Below are 17,772 nucleotides of genomic sequence, written 5' to 3'. Positions count from 1 at the left end.
CTGGGAAACTATGATCCCACATGCCAAAGGGCAACTCAGTCCAAGCACCACATCTACTGACGCTGAGCACTCTAGATCCCGCCCACCATAACTAGAGAGAAGCACGGTTTGCTGCAAGGAAGAGCCTTCTTGCTTCAAGGAAAGATATGGCATGCTGCAATAAGATCCTGCACACATAAGGTAATAAATATTTAAAAGTAAGTTAATAATAATGATAAGAGCCCTACTCTCATTAGGCCCAGTTTATAGCTTAGAAAACTCAGGCTTCCTTTCCCTGAGGGCAGGGATTATTTGGGTGGCAAAGTCACTCCCCCTCTGGAATCAACTCCAGCCTCCTGACATTTTAAGATCACTGCTCTTTTTTTTCTTTTTTTTGATGCTGGCAACCGGGGGAGAAGGTGAACTCAGGTCCGGAAACCAACTCGAAGCATTGCTGCTATTTAAGTGACACTTCAGGGCCTCTTGAGAAGGGACTAGAAGTGGGAGGCCTCAAGACCCCTCCCTGGGGAGTCTGGGGAGTGTCTCAGTGCTAAGCCACAGTTCACTGGGGCTGTTGGCAATTTCCACTGGCAGCAAGATCCAGGCTAGGAATACTATTGTCTCATGCAGAATGGAGAACCCGGCCTGTGGATACCCCACCCACGAATGGTGGCTTCAGGGGATACTCAGGGCTTCGTTTTGAGTGTCTGTTCTGATATGTTTGACATTTCAGGGGATCACACAGTTCATTCAGGAACCCTTAAAAGGAAACTCCTGAAAGGCCTCAAATCAGGGTGGGTGGCTCTATTTCATTCTTTCTACAAACACAGAACACCTCCTGGGTGCCAACCGTACAATTGGGGACAAAACAGACAAACACCCTGCCCTCCTGGGCTGACGTTCCGTGGCAGGAAGAGGAGAGAAACCAATGAACTCAGTCGATGATCTTGTATGTCAGAGGTGAGACTTGCCGTGGAGAAAACTAAGGCCACAAAGAGAAGGAAGAACTTCTCTTTTTATTTTACAGCAAAGTCTAGAGACTGGGCAGCTTAAATGTACTGTATTTATTTGCTGGGATTCCTGGCAATAGACTTTGAAGTTCCTTTCCCACTTGTGACTCTCAGATGCTGCGGTGAATAAAGAATTGTTTTGCCTCCTTCACAACCACTTGCGGACGTCTCACCCGGTTATCCTGAAGCTCTTAACATTCCAATCTGGCTTAGGTGGTTTGGGGAGTGTTCTGGGGAAAGAGTGGTGAGGTTCCTCGAGCAGGTGTGTCCAGGGCCCCAACACACTCCCACTGTGGGCAGGCAGCCAGCCTGTCCTGTTCACACAACACCCCTTTCCCCTGCAGGGTTCCCGGAGCGTGTGGAGCTGGCTCCCCTGCCCCTCTGGCAGCCTGTGGGTGAAGAACTCAACCTGAGCTGCCAGGTGTCTGGCGGGGCCCCCCGGGACCACCTCTCCGTGGTGCTGCTCCGAGGGGAGGAGGAGCTGGGCCGGCAGCCATTGGGAAAGGGGGAGCCCGCTGAGGTCAGGTTCACGGTGCAGCCGAGAAGAGAGGACCATGGCACCAGTTTCTCTTGCCGCTGGGAACTGGACCTGCGGTCACAAGGGCTGGAACTCTTCCAGAACACCTCGGCCCCCAGGAAGCTCCAGACCTATGGTGAGGCACTGGGGAGCCAGCAGAGAAGATAGACTGAGGGGGATTTCTTGCTTGGGATGCAGGGCCCCTGGGAAGGAGAGGCCCCTGGCCATGGGGCTGCTGAGAAAGTGGCAACCTTGATTGCAAAGGCTTCTGGGAAGAGCATCTTCTTGGCCACTGGGGTGGAATGTTCTGGGCTGGGTGCCTGCACTTCAGAATGATCTGGAAAGGCTGTGACCAGGGCAAGTGGTACGTGTGTCTGAGACAAGAGTGACCCAGCCAGTTTCCCTGGAAGAGGGCGTTCCAGGTGGGGGGATGGAAATGGCCCAGGAGAGGGCTTCAGGATGTCTGTTTACACCGGCTCTGTCTCGCCAGTCCTGCCATCAACCGACCCGCACCTTGAGGCCCCCCCGGTTGTAGAAGTAGGCTCACGGTGGCCGGTGAAGTGCATGCTGGATGGACTGTTCCCAGCCTCCGACGCTGAGGTCTACCTGGTGCTGGGGGACCAGAGGCTGGAAACCAGCATCACGTACCATGATTACTCCGTCTTGGCCGAGGCCTGGATCGAGGGACACGAGGAGGAAGAGGGCACCAAGTCCTTGAAGTGTTCAGTGAGTCTGGGAAATGAGATCCGGAAGGCGCGAGGCAGCGTGACCATCTACGGTAAGGAGAAACCCAACCAAGCCTTACAAGGAGGGTCGGGGTAATGCTGGGGCGGGGTGAACACCAGGGGCCGGGCTCACTGTGTGTGCCTGACCTCCAGGCTTCCCGGCTCTCTCCGGGACCTTGAGCCCACCCGAGGTGTCAGGATGGACTACAGTGACCGTGGAGTGCGAAGCCCATGCTGCAACTGTGGTGACGCTGAACGGAGCCCCGGCTGGGCCTCTGGGCCCAAGGGCTCAATTGCAGCTCAACGCCAGTGCCCAGGACAATGGGCGCGGTTTCTCCTGCTCTGCTGAACTGGAGGTGGCTGAGCTGGTGGTCCAGAAACATCAGACCCTGGAGCTCCGTGTCCTGTGTGAGTGAGGCTGCTGGACTATGACCCCTAAGCTCCAAGACCCTAAGAGCTCCTGCCCTCCGAAGCCCACCCCACCCCCTCCCTGGTGAGGCCCTTACCCAAATTCCCACTTAAGTCTTCTTACACATAGACCCAGAAGGTGAGTGGTGTCCAGATCCCTGATCTGCCCTGTTCCCCCCACTCCCCATTTGCTGTGTTTCTTCAAAAGGCCGCCAGCTAGACCAGCGGGTTTGCCTGGGAAAATGGACGTGGCAGGAAGGCTCGGAGCAGACCCTGAAGTGCGAGGCCCTGGGGAACCCAATCCCCAAGCTGAACTGTAGCCGGAAAGGGGACGGGGCTTCGCTGCCCATCCGGGACCTGAGGCCCATCAAGCAGGAGGTGGCGGGCACCTACCTGTGTCGGGCCACCAGCGCTCGTGGTGAAGTCACCCGTGAAGTGGTCGTGAACATGCTCTGTGAGTGCTGGAGTTTGGGGCCGGGAAGGGACTCAGAGCTTCCACTGCAGGTGCAAGGGGTTCAGTCCCTGGTTGGGGTGCTGAGATCCCGCATGCTGTATGGTCAGGCATAAAAAAATCCAGGCTGTTTGCCCTGCAGTTTCCCATAGTTTGATACTGGCTGATGGCATCCCCTTATGTCACTTAACGTGTTCCTTTGTCACCAGTCAAATTCAAGAAACGAAAGCTATTAATTTGTTCTAGGTGGTGCAGGAGACACTCACCAGGAGGACAGGATTCTGCATTTCTCTTTCCGTTTCTGAGGACTGCAACTGATCAAGAAGCTCACATGCCATCCACCTGATCCTACCTCTGTAAACTCTCTTGACTGTTCCCTAACGATCCTTCAGGGACAGTTGCTTGCACCTGTCATTTCATTAGCCGTCTTCGAAGGGTTTCTAATCCATCTCTCCATCCTCACACTCTCCACATCTTTCTCACGTGTCTACGAAGCGAACATACTTCCTCAAATTCAGACAGCCGACATCTACTGCCTTTCCCTAAGCGTCCTGTCCGAGAATAGTTAAATCTGTCATGAAAGGCAAATGGAGATGGGTAGGTGTGACTCATTGTCAGCAGCATTTGTGATGTTAGTTTTAAGAGTGCATATTCTAAAGTGAAAAACAAAAACAAACAGATGTGAATCTCAACGCCAACACTTGACACTCCAAGTAGACTCACAAATCGCCTGACAAGTCTCCAATGGTTTCATTGTCTGTAAAATGGTATGTTCATAATCCCAACCTCGAATGAAAAACGGCCCTGCCACTTTGGGAAACAGTTTAGCAGTTTCTCAGAAAGGCAAACCTAAACTTACCATGCGGCCTAGAAATTTGACTCCAGGTATCTACCCGAGAGAAATGAACAGGTTTGTCCACACAGAGACTTGTCTGTGTATGTACAGCAGCATTTTTCATAATAGTCCTAAAGTGAAAGCAACTCAGGTGTCCATCAGCTGATGAGTGGATCAACACAATTTGGTTCATCCATACAATGGAGAAAAAGGAACAAAACGCTGACACATACTAACATGATGGAACTCAATTAAGCTTAAGTGAAAGAAGTCAGACACAAAATAATATAAGCTGTATGACCCATTCTATAAAAGGTCCATAAGAGACAGATCTATAGAGACAGAAAGTAGATTGGTGATTGCCTAGGGTTGAAGGCAGGAATGGGGATTAATTGGAACCAGGCATGAGGATTCTTGGAGTGATGTAAGTGTTTCAAAAGTGGATAGTGATGACAATCGCACTAACTGGCAAGTTTACTAAGGAAATATTGATTTCTGTTCTTAAAATGGGTAAAAATTTTGTGGCCTCTAAATTTTGCTTCAGTAAGGTTATTTAAAAGAGAATTCAAACCTCTAAATACATATTGAACATTCTATTTTGTTTCTACCCTCAGAGATCTTACATGGTAGTAGGAGAGACAAGCCATAAAAGCACATATGTAATACAATGTTAGGAAATAATTTCCATTATTGAAAACAGTGTGGAGGTTCTTCATGAGATTAACTGTAAAACTACCATATGATCCAGCAATCTCACTTCTGGGTATATATCCAAAGGAAATGAAATCACTCTCTTGAAGAAATATCTGCACCCCCCGTTCTTTGCAGCATTACTCATAGTAGCCAAGATATGGAAAAAACCTCAGCATTTGTCATGGGATGGTTGAATAAAGCAGAAGTGCTACAGGGCCTTCCCTGGTAGTTCAGTGGTTGGGAGTCCATGCTTCCACTGCAAGGGGCATGGGTTTGATCCCTGGTCGGGAAAGTAAGATATCACATGCCACTCAGTGCAGCCAAAAAGAAAGAAGAAAGGGATCATCAGACACATATACACACAGGAAATATTATTCAGCCATCAGGAAGGAAATCCTGCCATTTGCAACAACATGGATGAGCCTGGAGGACATCATACTAAGTGACGTAAGCCAAACACAGAAACATAAATACCATATGATTTCATTTACATGTGAAATTTTAAAAAATCAAATGCACAGAAGCAGAGAGTAGAAGGGTGGTTGCCTGGGGCTGGGGGCAAATTTGATTGAAGGATTTATGCTTTCAGTTGTTGGATGAGTAAGTTCTGAGGATTTAATGTATGGAGTGGTGATTATAGCTAGTAATACTGCATCGCGTAGCTGGACAGTAGTATTCTCACTATACATACAAAAAGTGCTAACTAAGGACATCCCTGGTGGTTCAGTGGTTGAATGCGCTTCCATTGCATGGGGTGCAGGTTCAGTTGCTGGTTGAAGAACTAGGATCCCTGAGGCTGTGTGGTATGACCAGACAATGAAAAAGAGAACCAAGTGAGGTGATGAACCCATTAGCTTGACGGTGGTAGTCACTTTACAGTGGGTGTCTACATATCAAGTCATCATGTTGTACACCTTAAATACATGCGATTTCTATTTGTCAGTTACATCTTAATAGAGCCGGGGAAAATGCTTTTCAAACTTTCAAGTGGAGAGGTTGTGAAATACAGCTCCCTGGGCCCTACCAGGACCTTCAGAATTTGCCTCCAGGGCCCAGGACTCTGCATTTTCACCCTGGACCCCTCCTGATATGCCCCATCCATGACTTAACTGTTTTCAAAAGGCTGATTGCAGGCTGCTTTTAGGCTCTAAGATATTGTAAGATATTGCCCAGAGGAAATATGGCCAGGACAAGACCGTTGCCTTGTGACTTTCATGGGGCTAAATTGGTCCGTCTCTTCCCAGGTGATCCCACAGCTCCAGGGGACTTCTGGCAATGTCTGAGACACTTTTGTTGTTCCTCCTGGGGTGGGGGTGCTGCTGGCATCTAGTGTCTAGATAGAGGTCAAGGATGTCCCTAATCCCCCAAGTTATTATTATTTTTTAATAGTCACAACACAGAGTACAAAGTAATGTGGTAGTTTCTTTACAGTCAGCTAAAATTGCCATCTGGTGTGTGGGCCCGGCCATGTGACCACAGTGACCCATTGACTGAACAGCTCCCCCCTGAAAACATTTCTGGGATGCCTCTCAGGACTGGCTTCAGAAGTCACAACACACTTCAAAAGTCCTCCATGGACATAAATTGTGATCCTTAAAGCATCATATTTGACCGACAGTAAAAGGAAAATCTGACAGTCTAGTGGTTTGAATTCCATGTTTCCAGTGCTGAGGGTGCAGGTTTGATCCCTGGTTGGAGAACTAAGATCTCACATACCTGCTTGCATAGCTGAGTTACTTTGCTGTGCATCTGAAACTGACACATCATTGTAAATCTACTATATTTCCATTAGAAATAACAATACATTTTTTGACTAAAAAAAGTAAAAAAGCAATTTGGAGCAAGTAGTAGGAAAGGATACAGAGGCTGAGTGGGAAATGCTGCTGCTGCTAAGTCGCTTCAGTCGTGTCCGACTCTGTGGGATTCTCAAGGCAAGAACACTGGAGTGGGTTGCCAGTTCCTTCTCCAGTGTATGAAAGTGAAAAGTGAAAGTGAAGTCGCTCAGTCGTGTCCAACTCTTAGCGACCCCATGGACTGCAGCCTACCAGGCTCCTCTGGCCATGGGATTTTCCAGGCAAGAGTACTGGAGTGGGGTGCCATTGCCTTCTTTGGGGAAATGCTGAGCTAAACCCAAATCATCACCAGCCTCTCCCTCTGCCTCTCATCAGTCCCACAGGGAACCAAGGCCCCAAGAAAGACAATTCTATTGCTCTGACAGCTCCCAGCCTAGTCATAGAGACGCTTAATAGGGTTCAGCTGTTCACAGCACAGCTGAAAACAGGAAACAGTGAATAAAGAGGTCAGAACTTGCTGCTCCACACTGCAATTCCTTGGCCAGATCAAGGATGAAAAAGGCATCAGAAAAAGTGATCCCTGACTTTCCTCGTGGTCCAGTGGTTAAGAATCTGCCTGCCAATGCAGGGGACACAGGTTCAATCCCTAATCTGAGACGGTTCCACACGTGGCTGGGAAACAGCCCAAGCACAACGACTGAGCCTGCACTGTGGAGCCCGAGCTCCACAGCGAGAGTAGCCACCACAGGGAGGAAGCCTGTGAACCTCAGCTAGAGAAAACCCACGAGCAGGAATGAAGACCCAAGCAGTCAAAAATAAACAAATAATTTTCAAAAGGGTCCGGTGTCAGGAAGTGCTAATAATCAGGGCATAATGTATGAATTCATTTCCTAGGTTGCCGTAGCAAAGTAGCACAGAGGAGGGCTTCAACAATAGAACTGGGATTTCCCTCCTAGTCCAGTGGTTAAGACTGATTGCTTCTACTGCAGAGGGCATGGGTTGGGTCCTTGGTGGGGTAAGTTCCACCTGCCACACGGTAAAGCCAGAAAAAAAAAGAAGAAAAAAAAAACAGATAATACAAAATAAACGTAGTAACCTGATTTTTACAAAACAAACAATAGAACTGTACCATCTTACAGTTCTGGAAGTCAGAAGTCCATGATCAAGATGTCAGCAGGAGACTTCCCTGATGGTCCAGTGGTTGAGAATCTGCCTGCCAATGCAGCAGACACAGGTTCGATTCCTCAGGGGACACAGATTCAATCCCTCCTGTGGGAAGATTCCACATGCCATGGAGCAGCTGGGCCTGTGTGCCCCAGTTGAACCTGCCCACCTAGATCCTGTGCTCTGCAACACGAGAAGCCACCGCAATGTGAAGCCCATGCATTGCAACTAGAGAGTAGCCGTTGATCACTGAAACTAGAGAAAGCCTCCACAAAGCAAGGAAGACCCAGCTTAGTAAATAAATAAACACTATTAAGAAAAAAAGATGTCAGCAGGGTTGGAACATCCCTGGCGTCCAGTGGTTAGGACTCTGTGCTTCCATTTGTTGGAGACATGGGTTCAAGGCCTGGACAAGGAACTAAGATCCTTGCATGCCTGGTGGCCCAGCCAAGAAAAAAATACGTATCAACAGGGCTGATTCCTGTTGAGGCTGTGAGGCAGGTTCTGTCCCATCCCTGTCCTCTGTCTTCAGGTGGTTTGTTCCTTTTCACTTCTTTGCATATGCAATGGGCTTCACTGGTGGCTCAGACAGTAAAGAATCCACCTGCAATGCAGGAGAGCTGGGTTCCATCCTTGGGTTGTGAAGATCCCATGGAGAAGAGAATGGCTACCCACTCCAGTATTCTTGGCTGGAGAATTCCATGGACCTAGGAGACTGGCAGGCTACAGTCCATGGGGTCTCAGAGTCAGACATGACCGAGCGACGAACACTCTGCACTTCTTTATTTGCTTGATCACCATGATCTCTGTTCTCATCTTTAAATGGCATAGTCCGTGTGTGTGTGTGTGTGTGTGTGTGTGTTCAAATTTCCCCTTTTTATAAGAGCACCGGTCATGTTGAGTTAGGGCCCATCCAAATGATCTTTTCTGGACCTGAGGATCTGCAAAAACTGTTTCTAAATAAGATCACAATCTTGATCATTTCCCCCCTCTCCCTGGGAAGAGAAGTAGTTGAACCCGTGACAGGATGGAGCGAGACTGGCCATGAGGACTGTGGAAGTAGGCACACGTGGCTTTATCACATGTCCTCTTCACTCTTGTCTATTTTGAAATCCTCTGCAGTTAAAATATTTTTTAAAAGAGAGAGAGATGGGTGAATAGATGTCTTCAGGGGAGCTGTTGCTGCATGCAAATCCCTATCTCACTGGCACTTCCCTGGTGGTCAAGTGGTTGGGAGTCTATACTTTCATTGCTTCTTGGGATTCAATCCCTCCTCAAGGAACTAAGATCCCACATGCCCTGCAGTGAAGCAAAAAAAAAAAAAAAACCCTATCATACACTTTTAGGACATAGGTTCGCCCAGAGAGAAAGAAGACTTCATAGCATTTGCTGCTGCTGCTGCTAAGTCACTTCAGTTGTGTCCGACTCTGTGTGACCCCATAAATGGAAGTCCACCAGGCTCCCCCGTCCCTGGGATTCTCCAGGCAAGAACACTGGAGTGGGTTGCCATTTCCTTCTCCAATGTGTGAAAGTGAAAAGTGAAGTCGCTCAGTCGTGTCCGACCCTTAGTGACCCCACGGACTGCAGCCTACCAGGCTCCTCCATCCATGGGATTTTCTAGGCAAGAGTACTGGAGTGGCTTGCCATTGCCTTCTCCATCATAGCATTTGAAATATAGCCTAAAGACAGAACACCCAAGACTGAGGCTGACTTTGGCTTAAGAAAGCTCAAGTGAGGTAATGGGGCTGGGATCTGATATCCTGGAGATCCAGAGGGCAAGAGGAAGGGGGCTGTGATATAGAGTGAAGGTGTCTACTTATTGGTGGTTGGTGTGGAAGCCCACTGGGCTTCCCTGATGGCTCAGATGGTCAGGAATCCGCCTGCAATGCAGAAAACCTGGGTTTGAACCCTGGGTCCGGAAGATCCCCTAGTGAAGGGAATGGATACCAACTCCAGTATTCTTGCCTGAAGAATCCCATGGCCAGAAGAGCCTGGCAGGATTCAGGCCATGAGGTTACAAAGAGTTGGACATGACTGAGTGACTAACACACACACACACACACACACCTGGACACCCACTAGGGGAGATGAGAGGGTAGATTGACCCTAAGGGCTGAGAAAAGAGTCACAGCCCATACCAGAGGTGCCTCCATCTCACACTTCCTTGGTAATCAGGTGGCTAAGACTCTGCTCTCTCAAGGCAGGTGTGTGGGTTCAAAACCTGGTCAGGGAACTAGATCCCACATGCTGCAACTAACACCCGGTGATGTGTGCAAGCTCAGTTATGTCTGACTCTTTGTGACCCTATGGACTGTACCCCCACAAGGCTCCTCTGTCCATGTGATTCTTCAGACAAACTACACTGGAGTGGGTTGCTATACCCTCCTCCAGGGAATCCTCCCAACCCAGGGATCAAACCACAGGCTCTTACGTCTACTGCATTGACAGGCGAGTTCTTTACCACTAGCACCACCTGGGAAGACCCAGAGCAGACAAAAAATAATAATAATATATTTAAGAAAAAGATGCCTCCATCTAGCAACGACATACCCAGGAAAGAAGAAACCTCAAAAAGCTGCTCAAAAGCTGCTCAGAACACGAGCACACCGCTGGGGAACCTAAGGAAGGGGAAGCCGCCAGCCCAGGGGAAACTGCCCTGTGGTGCCTCCTTACACCTCGGTAGGAGAGACCCAAAGGCTGGTGAGAGGAGGCAAGGGGACAGACAGAGGGTCAACAGCTGGCGGACCAGGCCCTTCTGCACTAGCAGGGCCTCCAGCTGGGAGAAGCCTGACCTGGGCTCCCATCCAACACCAAGTTCAGAGATTTGGACGTGAAGCTGATGTGGACCTGAGTTCCAGGCAGGATTCATAGCCAGTGGCATGGCAGAGTCCGCCACAGAATGAACTTTCAGTGAGCTATGGTTTTTCCAGTAGTCATGTATGGATGTGAGAGCTGGACTATAAAGAAAGCTGAGGGCCGAAGAATTGCTGCTTTTGAACTGTGGTGTTGGAGAAGACTCTGAGAGTCCCTTGGACTGCAAGGAGCTCCCACCAGTCCATCCTAAAGGAGATCAGTCCTGAATATTCATTGGAAGGACTGATGCTGAAGCTGAAACTCCAATACTTTGGCCACCTGTTGGGAAGAACCGACTCATTTGAAAAGTCCCTGATGCTGGGAAAGATTGAAGGCAGGAGGAGAAGGGGACGACAGAGGATGAGATGGTTGGATGGCATCACCGACTCAATGGACGTGAGTTTGAATAAGCTCCGGGAGTTGGTGATGGACAGAAAAGCCTGTGTGCTGCAGTCCATGGGGTCACAAAGAGTTGGACACGACTGAGCGACTGAACTGAACTGAACTGAGTGGATGGAGGAGCCGAGTTCTGTTCCGATCAACATCCACACGCCATGCAATTTTGCTTTTCACTCTCGGGCTGTTATGAGGAACCATGATGCGAGAGTGAACTCATCTGTGGGGAAAAAGGAGGAAGTCTGTGGTCCTGAGCAGGAAGTTAGAGGTGGGATTCCCAGAGCTCAGTTGTAAGGAAACAGACAACTTGCAACTACTGCTATCTGTTCTCCCTGTGCAAAAATGGCCTTTGAATTTTATTTATCTGTCTATTTATTTACTTATTCATTGTTTTGGCTGTGCCGGGTCTTTGTTGGGGTGAGTGGGCTTCTCTTATTGTGGAGCATGGGCTCTAAAGTTCACAAGCTCAGTAGTTTCAAGGGCTTAGTTGCCCTGAGGCTTGCGGGATGTTAGTTCCCTGAGCAAAGCTTGAACCTGCATTGGAAGGCATATTCTTAACCAGTGTACCACTAGGGAAGTCCCATGAATGATGTTGGGTTTTTTTTTTTTTTAGTTTTTATTTATTTATTTTTGATTGCGTGGGTCTTTAGTGCTTTCAGGCTTTCTCTAGTTGCAAGGAGTGGGGAGGGGACACTATTCTGTAGTTGTGGCCTGAGGGCTTCTCACTGAAGTGGCTTCTCTTACTGTAGAGCAGGGGCTTTAGAGCGTGGGCTCTATTTGTGGAACACCAGCTAGTTGCCCTGAGGCACGTGGAATCTTCCTGGACCAGGGATTGAACCTGTGTCCCCTGCATTGGAAGGTGGATTCTTAGCCACTGGACCACCACAGCAGTCCCTGATGGTCTTACTGAAACCTCACTCCCACCCTTTGCAGGATGCATTACTATCCCTTTCTGCAGCTGAGGCCATCAAGTTAACACCAGGGGAAGGGGCTTCTCGAGGTCACAGCTGGTGGCTGTGCCCTTTGGCTCCATCCCCTCAGCACTGGCTGGTCCCTGTACATCACAGCCACACATCACAGCTCTGTTTTGGGCTCGTCCACTGGACATGTCAGAAGGACTGGGGAACCACAGTGAGATACCACTTCCCACTCTGGTGGCTCTGACAATAAAGAATCTCCCTGCAATGCAGGAGACCTGGGTTCAGTCCCTGCATTAGGAAGATCCCCTAGGGAAGGGAATGGCTACCCACTCCAGTATTCTTGCCTGGAGAATTCCATGGACTGAGGAGCCTGGTGGGCTACATTACATTGGGTCACATAGTTGGACACGACTGAGCCACTAATACATATCCATTAGGATGACAATCACCATAATAATTAACAAAATATATGTTGGCAAAGATGCGGAGAAATTGGAACCCTGGAGTCTTTGTACATTGCTGTTGGGAATGTAAAATGGTACAGCTGTCAGGGAAAACAGTCTCACAGTTCCTCAAAACGTTCAACACGAAATTACCATGTGACTCAACATTTCCACTCCCAGGTAGACACCCAAAAGAAATGAAAAGATGTTCATATAAACACTTGTACAGGAATGCTGATAGCACCATGATTCAGAATAGCCAAAAGGTGGAAACTACCAAAGTCATTCCATTAATGAAAAACAAAACTTGATTTGGCCTTACAATGGAATGTTACTCAGACTAGGGCCTGAACAGTATGGAGGTTCCTCAGAAAATTAAAAATAGAACTATCCAAAACATAAATCAACTCTATTTCAATAAATATATAGAGCTAAGGTATGCTCCAGGCATTCCTCTCCTGGGTATTTATCGGAAGGAAACAAAGCTGTTCTTTTGAAAAGACAGCTGAGAATTCCCTGGTGATCCAGTGTTTGGGACTTGGCACCTTCATTGTGGGGGCCGGGTTCAATCCCAGGTCGGGAAACTAAGGGCTCACAAACGTGCATCTTAGAAAAAAAAAAAAAAAAAGGAAAGAAAGAGGACTTTCCTGGTGGTCCAGTGGTTAAGAATCCACTGTCCAATGAAGGGGTTGCAGGTTTGATCCCTGGACAGGGAACTTGCCACAGAGCAATTAAACCTGAGTGTGGCTAGTAAAGTCATGGTCAAAATTCTCCAAGCCAGGCTTCAGCAATATGTGAACCATGAACTTCCAGATGTTCAAGCAGGTTTTAGAAAAGGCAGATGCACCAGAGGTCAAATTGCCAACATCTGCTGGATCATGGAGAAAGCAAGAGAGTTCCAGAAAAACATCTATTTATGCTTCAATGACTATGCCAAAGCCTTTGACTGTGTGGATCACAATAAACTGTGAACAATTCTGAAAGAGATGGGAATACCAGACCATCTGACCTGCCTCTTGAGAAACCTGTATGCAGGTCAGGAAGCAACAGTTAGAACTGGACGTGGAATAACAGACTGGTTCCAAATAGGAAAAGGAGTACGTCAAGGTTGTATATTGTCACCCTGCTTATTTAACTTATATGCAGAGTACATCATGAGGAACACTGGGCTGGAAGAAGCACAAGCTGGAATCAAGATTGCCAGGAGAAATGTCAATAACCTCAGATATGCAGATGACACCACCCTTATGGCAGAAAGTGAAGAGGAACTAAAAAGCCTCTTGATGAAAATGAAAGAGGAGAGTGAAAAAGTTGGCTTGAAGCTCAACATTCAGAAAACAAAGATCATGGCATCTGGTCCCATCACTTCATGGGAAATAGATGGGGAAACAGTGGAAACAGTGTCAGACTTTATTTTTTTGGGCTCCAAAATCACTGTGGATGCTGATTGCAGCCATGAAATTAAAAGACGCTTACTCCTTGGAAGGAAAGTTATGACCAACCTAGATAGTATATTAAAAGGCAGAGACTTTACTTTGACAACAAAGGTCTGTCTAGTCAAGGCTATGGTTTTTCCAGTGGTCATGTTTGGATGTGAGAGTTGGACGGTGAAGAAAGCTGATCACCGAAGAATTGATGCTTTTGAACTGTGGTGCTGGAGAAGACTCTTGAGAGTCCCTTGCACTGCAAGGAGATCCAACCAGTCCATTCTAAAGGAGATCAATCCTGGGTGTTCATTGGAAGGACTGATGCTAAAGCTGAAACTCCAATACTTTGGCCACCCCATGCGACGAGTTGACTCACTGGAAAAGACTCTGATGCTGGGAGGGATTGGGGGCGGGAGGAGAAGGGGACGACAGAGAATGAGATGGCTGGATGGCATCACCGACTCGATGGACATGAGTTTGAGTGAACTCCGGGAGTTGGTGATGGACAGGGAGGCCTGGCGTGCTGTGATTCATGGGGTCGCGGAGAGTCGGACACGACTGAGCGACTGAACTGACTGACTGAACTGTGGCAACTACTAAGCCTGCTCACTAAAACGAAGAGCTTGGGAGCCAAAAAAGTAAAAAGATGTTTGGACCTTGTGTTCCTAGCCCTGTTACAACCTGGGGGATGAAATCCTCTAGTACCTTTTGTAAAAGCAGTGGGAAAGGAATCCTGGGTTGGAAGAGCAGCATGTACGGAATGCTCAGAGAATAAGTGAAATTCATTCATTCAACCAATACTATTGACCGTGTGCCTCTAATGACTGGACATTGATACAGGTGCTGAGGCTGAGAGATCCCCTGGCCTTCTGGCACTCACGCAAATGGAGGTGATATAATCAAGTCAGTCAAAAGAATTTCAACCAGTGAATGAGTTTCAGTAATGAAACCATTAAAGCAAGTGACAGGGAATGATTGGGCTGTAGCCCAGGATGGAAGGGGCCAGAGGAGCATTGGGAAAAGGATTGAAAAAAAAAAAAACTTCCCTGATTCTGGGAAAGGAGGAGAAGGGGAGGACAGAGGATGAGATGGTTGGATGGCATCACCAACTCGATGGCCATGAGTTTGAGCACCTCTGGGAGTTGGTGATGGATAGGGAAGCCTGGCGTGCTGCAGTCCATGAGGTCGCAAAGAGTTGGACACGACTGAGTGACTGAACTGAACTGAACTGAGTGTATTTATTTATTTATCCATGGTTGCGCTGGGTCTTCGTTACTGCTTGGACATTTTTCTAGTTGGGTGAGCCGGCTCCTCATCGCAGTGGCTCCTCTCGTTGGAGCACAGGCTCTAGGTGTGACGACTTCAGTAGCTGCAGCACTCGGGCTCAGCAGTTTTGGTGCCTGGGTTTAAATGCTCCGAGGCATGTGGGATCTTCCTGGACCAGGGAAGGAACCAGTGTCCCCTGCATTGACAGGAAGATTCTGATCTACTGTACCACCAGGGAGGTACTCAGGAAAGGTTGTAAGTGGAGGCTGAGACCCCAAGAAAGGGCTGGCTCCATCAGGGATGAGAGGAAGTGAATTCCAGTTCAAGGGAACAGCAAGGTGGTCACACCTGCTCCGAGCAGGCACAGTGCCTGGAGTGGGGTTTGGGTACTTCTGCCCTGGTGCACAGCCTCTGGTCTGCACTGGAGCCATTCCTCCCTTCCTGAGACTCCCTGGCACCCTGGAGGAAGCCCTGCCCTTCCTGGTGGCTGTGGAAAGGGGGTGGGGGAGCATCTGCTTCCCTTTCTTTCAAGAAAGCACAAAGGGAGTGCAGACGCGGAGAGTGCAAGTTTCTTCTGCCAAACTGTCCCTCATTATCATCCCATCCTCATCTCAGGAAATGGCCCTCCACCCTCACAGGGTATCAGCGCAAGACCAAAGAGCTGACCTTCACTCTGCCCTGCTCCCAAGTCCCCAAACTTCAGTGTGCCCTGCTGCCAAAATGAATGCCAGATTAGACCACGTCTCCAGTCTCCACGGCCCGCCCCAGGCTCCATCATTGCTCCCAGTTTCCTGAATCCACCTTGTGCTCCACCAAACCTCCCCCCCCCAACACCCTGTAGCTCCTGCTGTCTCAGGAGGGTGCCTGTAAATGCCCCAGTCAGGGGTGTCTCCCCTCTGCTCAGAACCCTCCACGGTTCCCACTTCACTCAGAGGAAAAGCCAAAGTTCTCCGCAGAATCCATGTTCTACCTATTCCCTCCCTGCCCACCTCTCCTCCAATTCCCTCCCTCTCTGCACTCCAGCAACAGCAGCCTCCTGGCTTTTCCTTAAGTCATTTCCTACCTCAGGGCCTTTGCACATCCAGTGCACTTTGCCTGGTACATTCCTTCCCTGATATAATCAGGACTCACTCCTCACCTCCCTCTATTCCTGGCTCAACATCACCTTCTCAGTCTTTCCCAGGATACTCTATTTAAAGTTTTCTGAACCCTCACATTTCCTATTCCCCTCCCTGCTTTATTTTTTTCTTAGAACTGAGCACAAGCTACATTTCCATATGTTTTATTTTTAAAACATTTATGCATTTATTTATCTGTGTTGAGTCTTAGTTGTTGCTTGGGTGATCCTCCATCTTCTAATTCCACTTGGGGAATCTTTAGTTGAGGCATGTGAACTCTTAGTGATGCCACGTGGGATCTAGTTCCCTGACCAGGGATGGAACCTGGGCTGGGGCATTTGGACAGTGGACTTTTAGTCAGTGGACCACCAGGGAAGTCCCTTTATGTATTTTATTTTTGTTTCTGTTGCTCCTACTTTTAATAATGATCTCCGCATGATGGCAGGAATTTTGGTCTCTTCTGTTCATTACTGTGCCCCCAACACCTGGAATGATGCCTGGCACACAGTAGGTTCTTTTTCTTTTTGGTTGTACTGGGTCTTCTCTGCTGTGTGGGCTTTTCTCTAGTTGTGGAGAGTGAGGGCTACTCTCTAGTTGCAGTTCACTGGCTTCTCCTTGAAGTGGCTTTTCTCCTTGTGGAGCACAGGCTCTCGGGCGCTTGGACTTCTGTAGTTGTAGGACGGGGACTCAGTTGTGGCTCCCAGGCTCTAGAGCATAGGCTCAAAAGTTGTGGCGCATGGGGTTAGTTGCTCCCAGGCATGTGGGATCGTCTCACATCAGAGATCTAACCCGTTTCCCCTCCATTGGCAGGCGGATTTCTTATCACTGAGCTACCAGGGAGTCCACACTCTAGGTTGTCAAGACTGTTTAAGCCACTGTGGAGCTAGAGAAGGAAGAACCACGGTTTATGGTTTTTAAATCGATGGACAGGGAGGCCTGGCTCATGGGATCGCGGAGAGTCGGACACGACTGAGCGACTGAACTGAACTGAAAACTTGGGCCGCGTGGGGGAGCTCTCCGCTCGCGCACCTGGGGCTGGGGCCAAAATAAACAATGATCTGAACCTGCTAAAAACCCGCCGGAAAGTGACCCCAGCGGAGGATTTTCCCAGACCTTCCGAGGGATGTCCCCGGTCCTCACTCGGCACATTTTCCCAGGCCGTTTGGGGCGGGAATTCAGCACCCTCCACCCTTAAGAAGAAAGATCCCCGTGGAAATTCCTTAGGAACAATCTGGGCTGAGCGAGGAACGCTTTTCTGGCTGGGCAGTGACTCGCAGCCCCTTCCCCGAGGGAAGGGCTCGAGCGTCGCTGAATGATCCTCCCTTCCCCGTCTGCCGCGCGACCTTCTTGGCCCTTCTCTGGTCTCCATGGCGACGCGGGGCGCGCCCTACAACAGGAAGCCTTAGGCGGCTGGGCTCCGCGCTTGGAGACTCCAGGATCCCCAGCCTTGAAGGGGCGGTTGCCGAGTTTGTGGATCACCCGCGCAGGCGTGGCCTGAAGCGGGGGGCGATGGCTTGCGAGCAGCTTAAGTGCGCAGCGCCGGACCTCCCAGCATCCCGCGCCCCCTCCCTACAAATGCAAATAGAACAAGTCCGGGCGAACACCCGCACAGATTTAGTGCTGGCACCTGAGTTTCAGAAGCTGCGCGCAGAGGGCGGACGTTTGAGCGCCCCCTCCCTTCCCCCATTCCGGGCCTGGGAGCTGCCTCAGTTTCCCTTCAGAGGGCAAGGGTTCGAGTGCCCCCGCTCCCCGCCCAGGTCTTTGGCCTCAGTTT

At 49.2% G+C, this 17,772-nt stretch overlaps 1 protein-coding gene across 2 annotated transcripts in view; it reads left to right on the top strand.

The window, feature by feature from the left end:
• The window catches only part of ICAM1 (intercellular adhesion molecule 1), a 34,963-nt gene that overhangs the window by 5,221 nt on the left and 11,970 nt on the right, over positions 1 to 17,772 (top strand). The window contains exons 3-7 of one of the 2 annotated variants that reach the window (XM_055429610.2): positions 1,334 to 1,642; positions 1,997 to 2,284; positions 2,385 to 2,639; positions 2,848 to 3,093; positions 3,337 to 4,458. The exons of the other annotated variant lie outside the window; for it this stretch is intronic. Of the exons in view, the coding sequence (XP_055285585.2) occupies positions 1,334 to 1,642; positions 1,997 to 2,284; positions 2,385 to 2,639; positions 2,848 to 3,093; positions 3,337 to 3,395 (1,157 nt within the window). The 3' untranslated portion in view covers positions 3,396 to 4,458. Of the gene's footprint in view, positions 1 to 1,333; positions 1,643 to 1,996; positions 2,285 to 2,384; positions 2,640 to 2,847; positions 3,094 to 3,336; positions 4,459 to 17,772 lie in introns of those variants that run through there. 2 annotated transcript variants of the gene reach the window in all.

The sequence above is a fragment of the Moschus berezovskii genome, chromosome 8 (genome assembly GCF_049115385.1).
Source record: "Moschus berezovskii isolate FMDL1 chromosome 8, NW_MosBer_1.0, whole genome shotgun sequence".
In the NCBI taxonomy this organism is placed as follows: domain Eukaryota; kingdom Metazoa; phylum Chordata; class Mammalia; order Artiodactyla; family Moschidae; genus Moschus; species Moschus berezovskii.
Note: the sequence above shows the minus strand (reverse complement) of the source record. Positions and strands in the feature narration are given on the sequence as shown.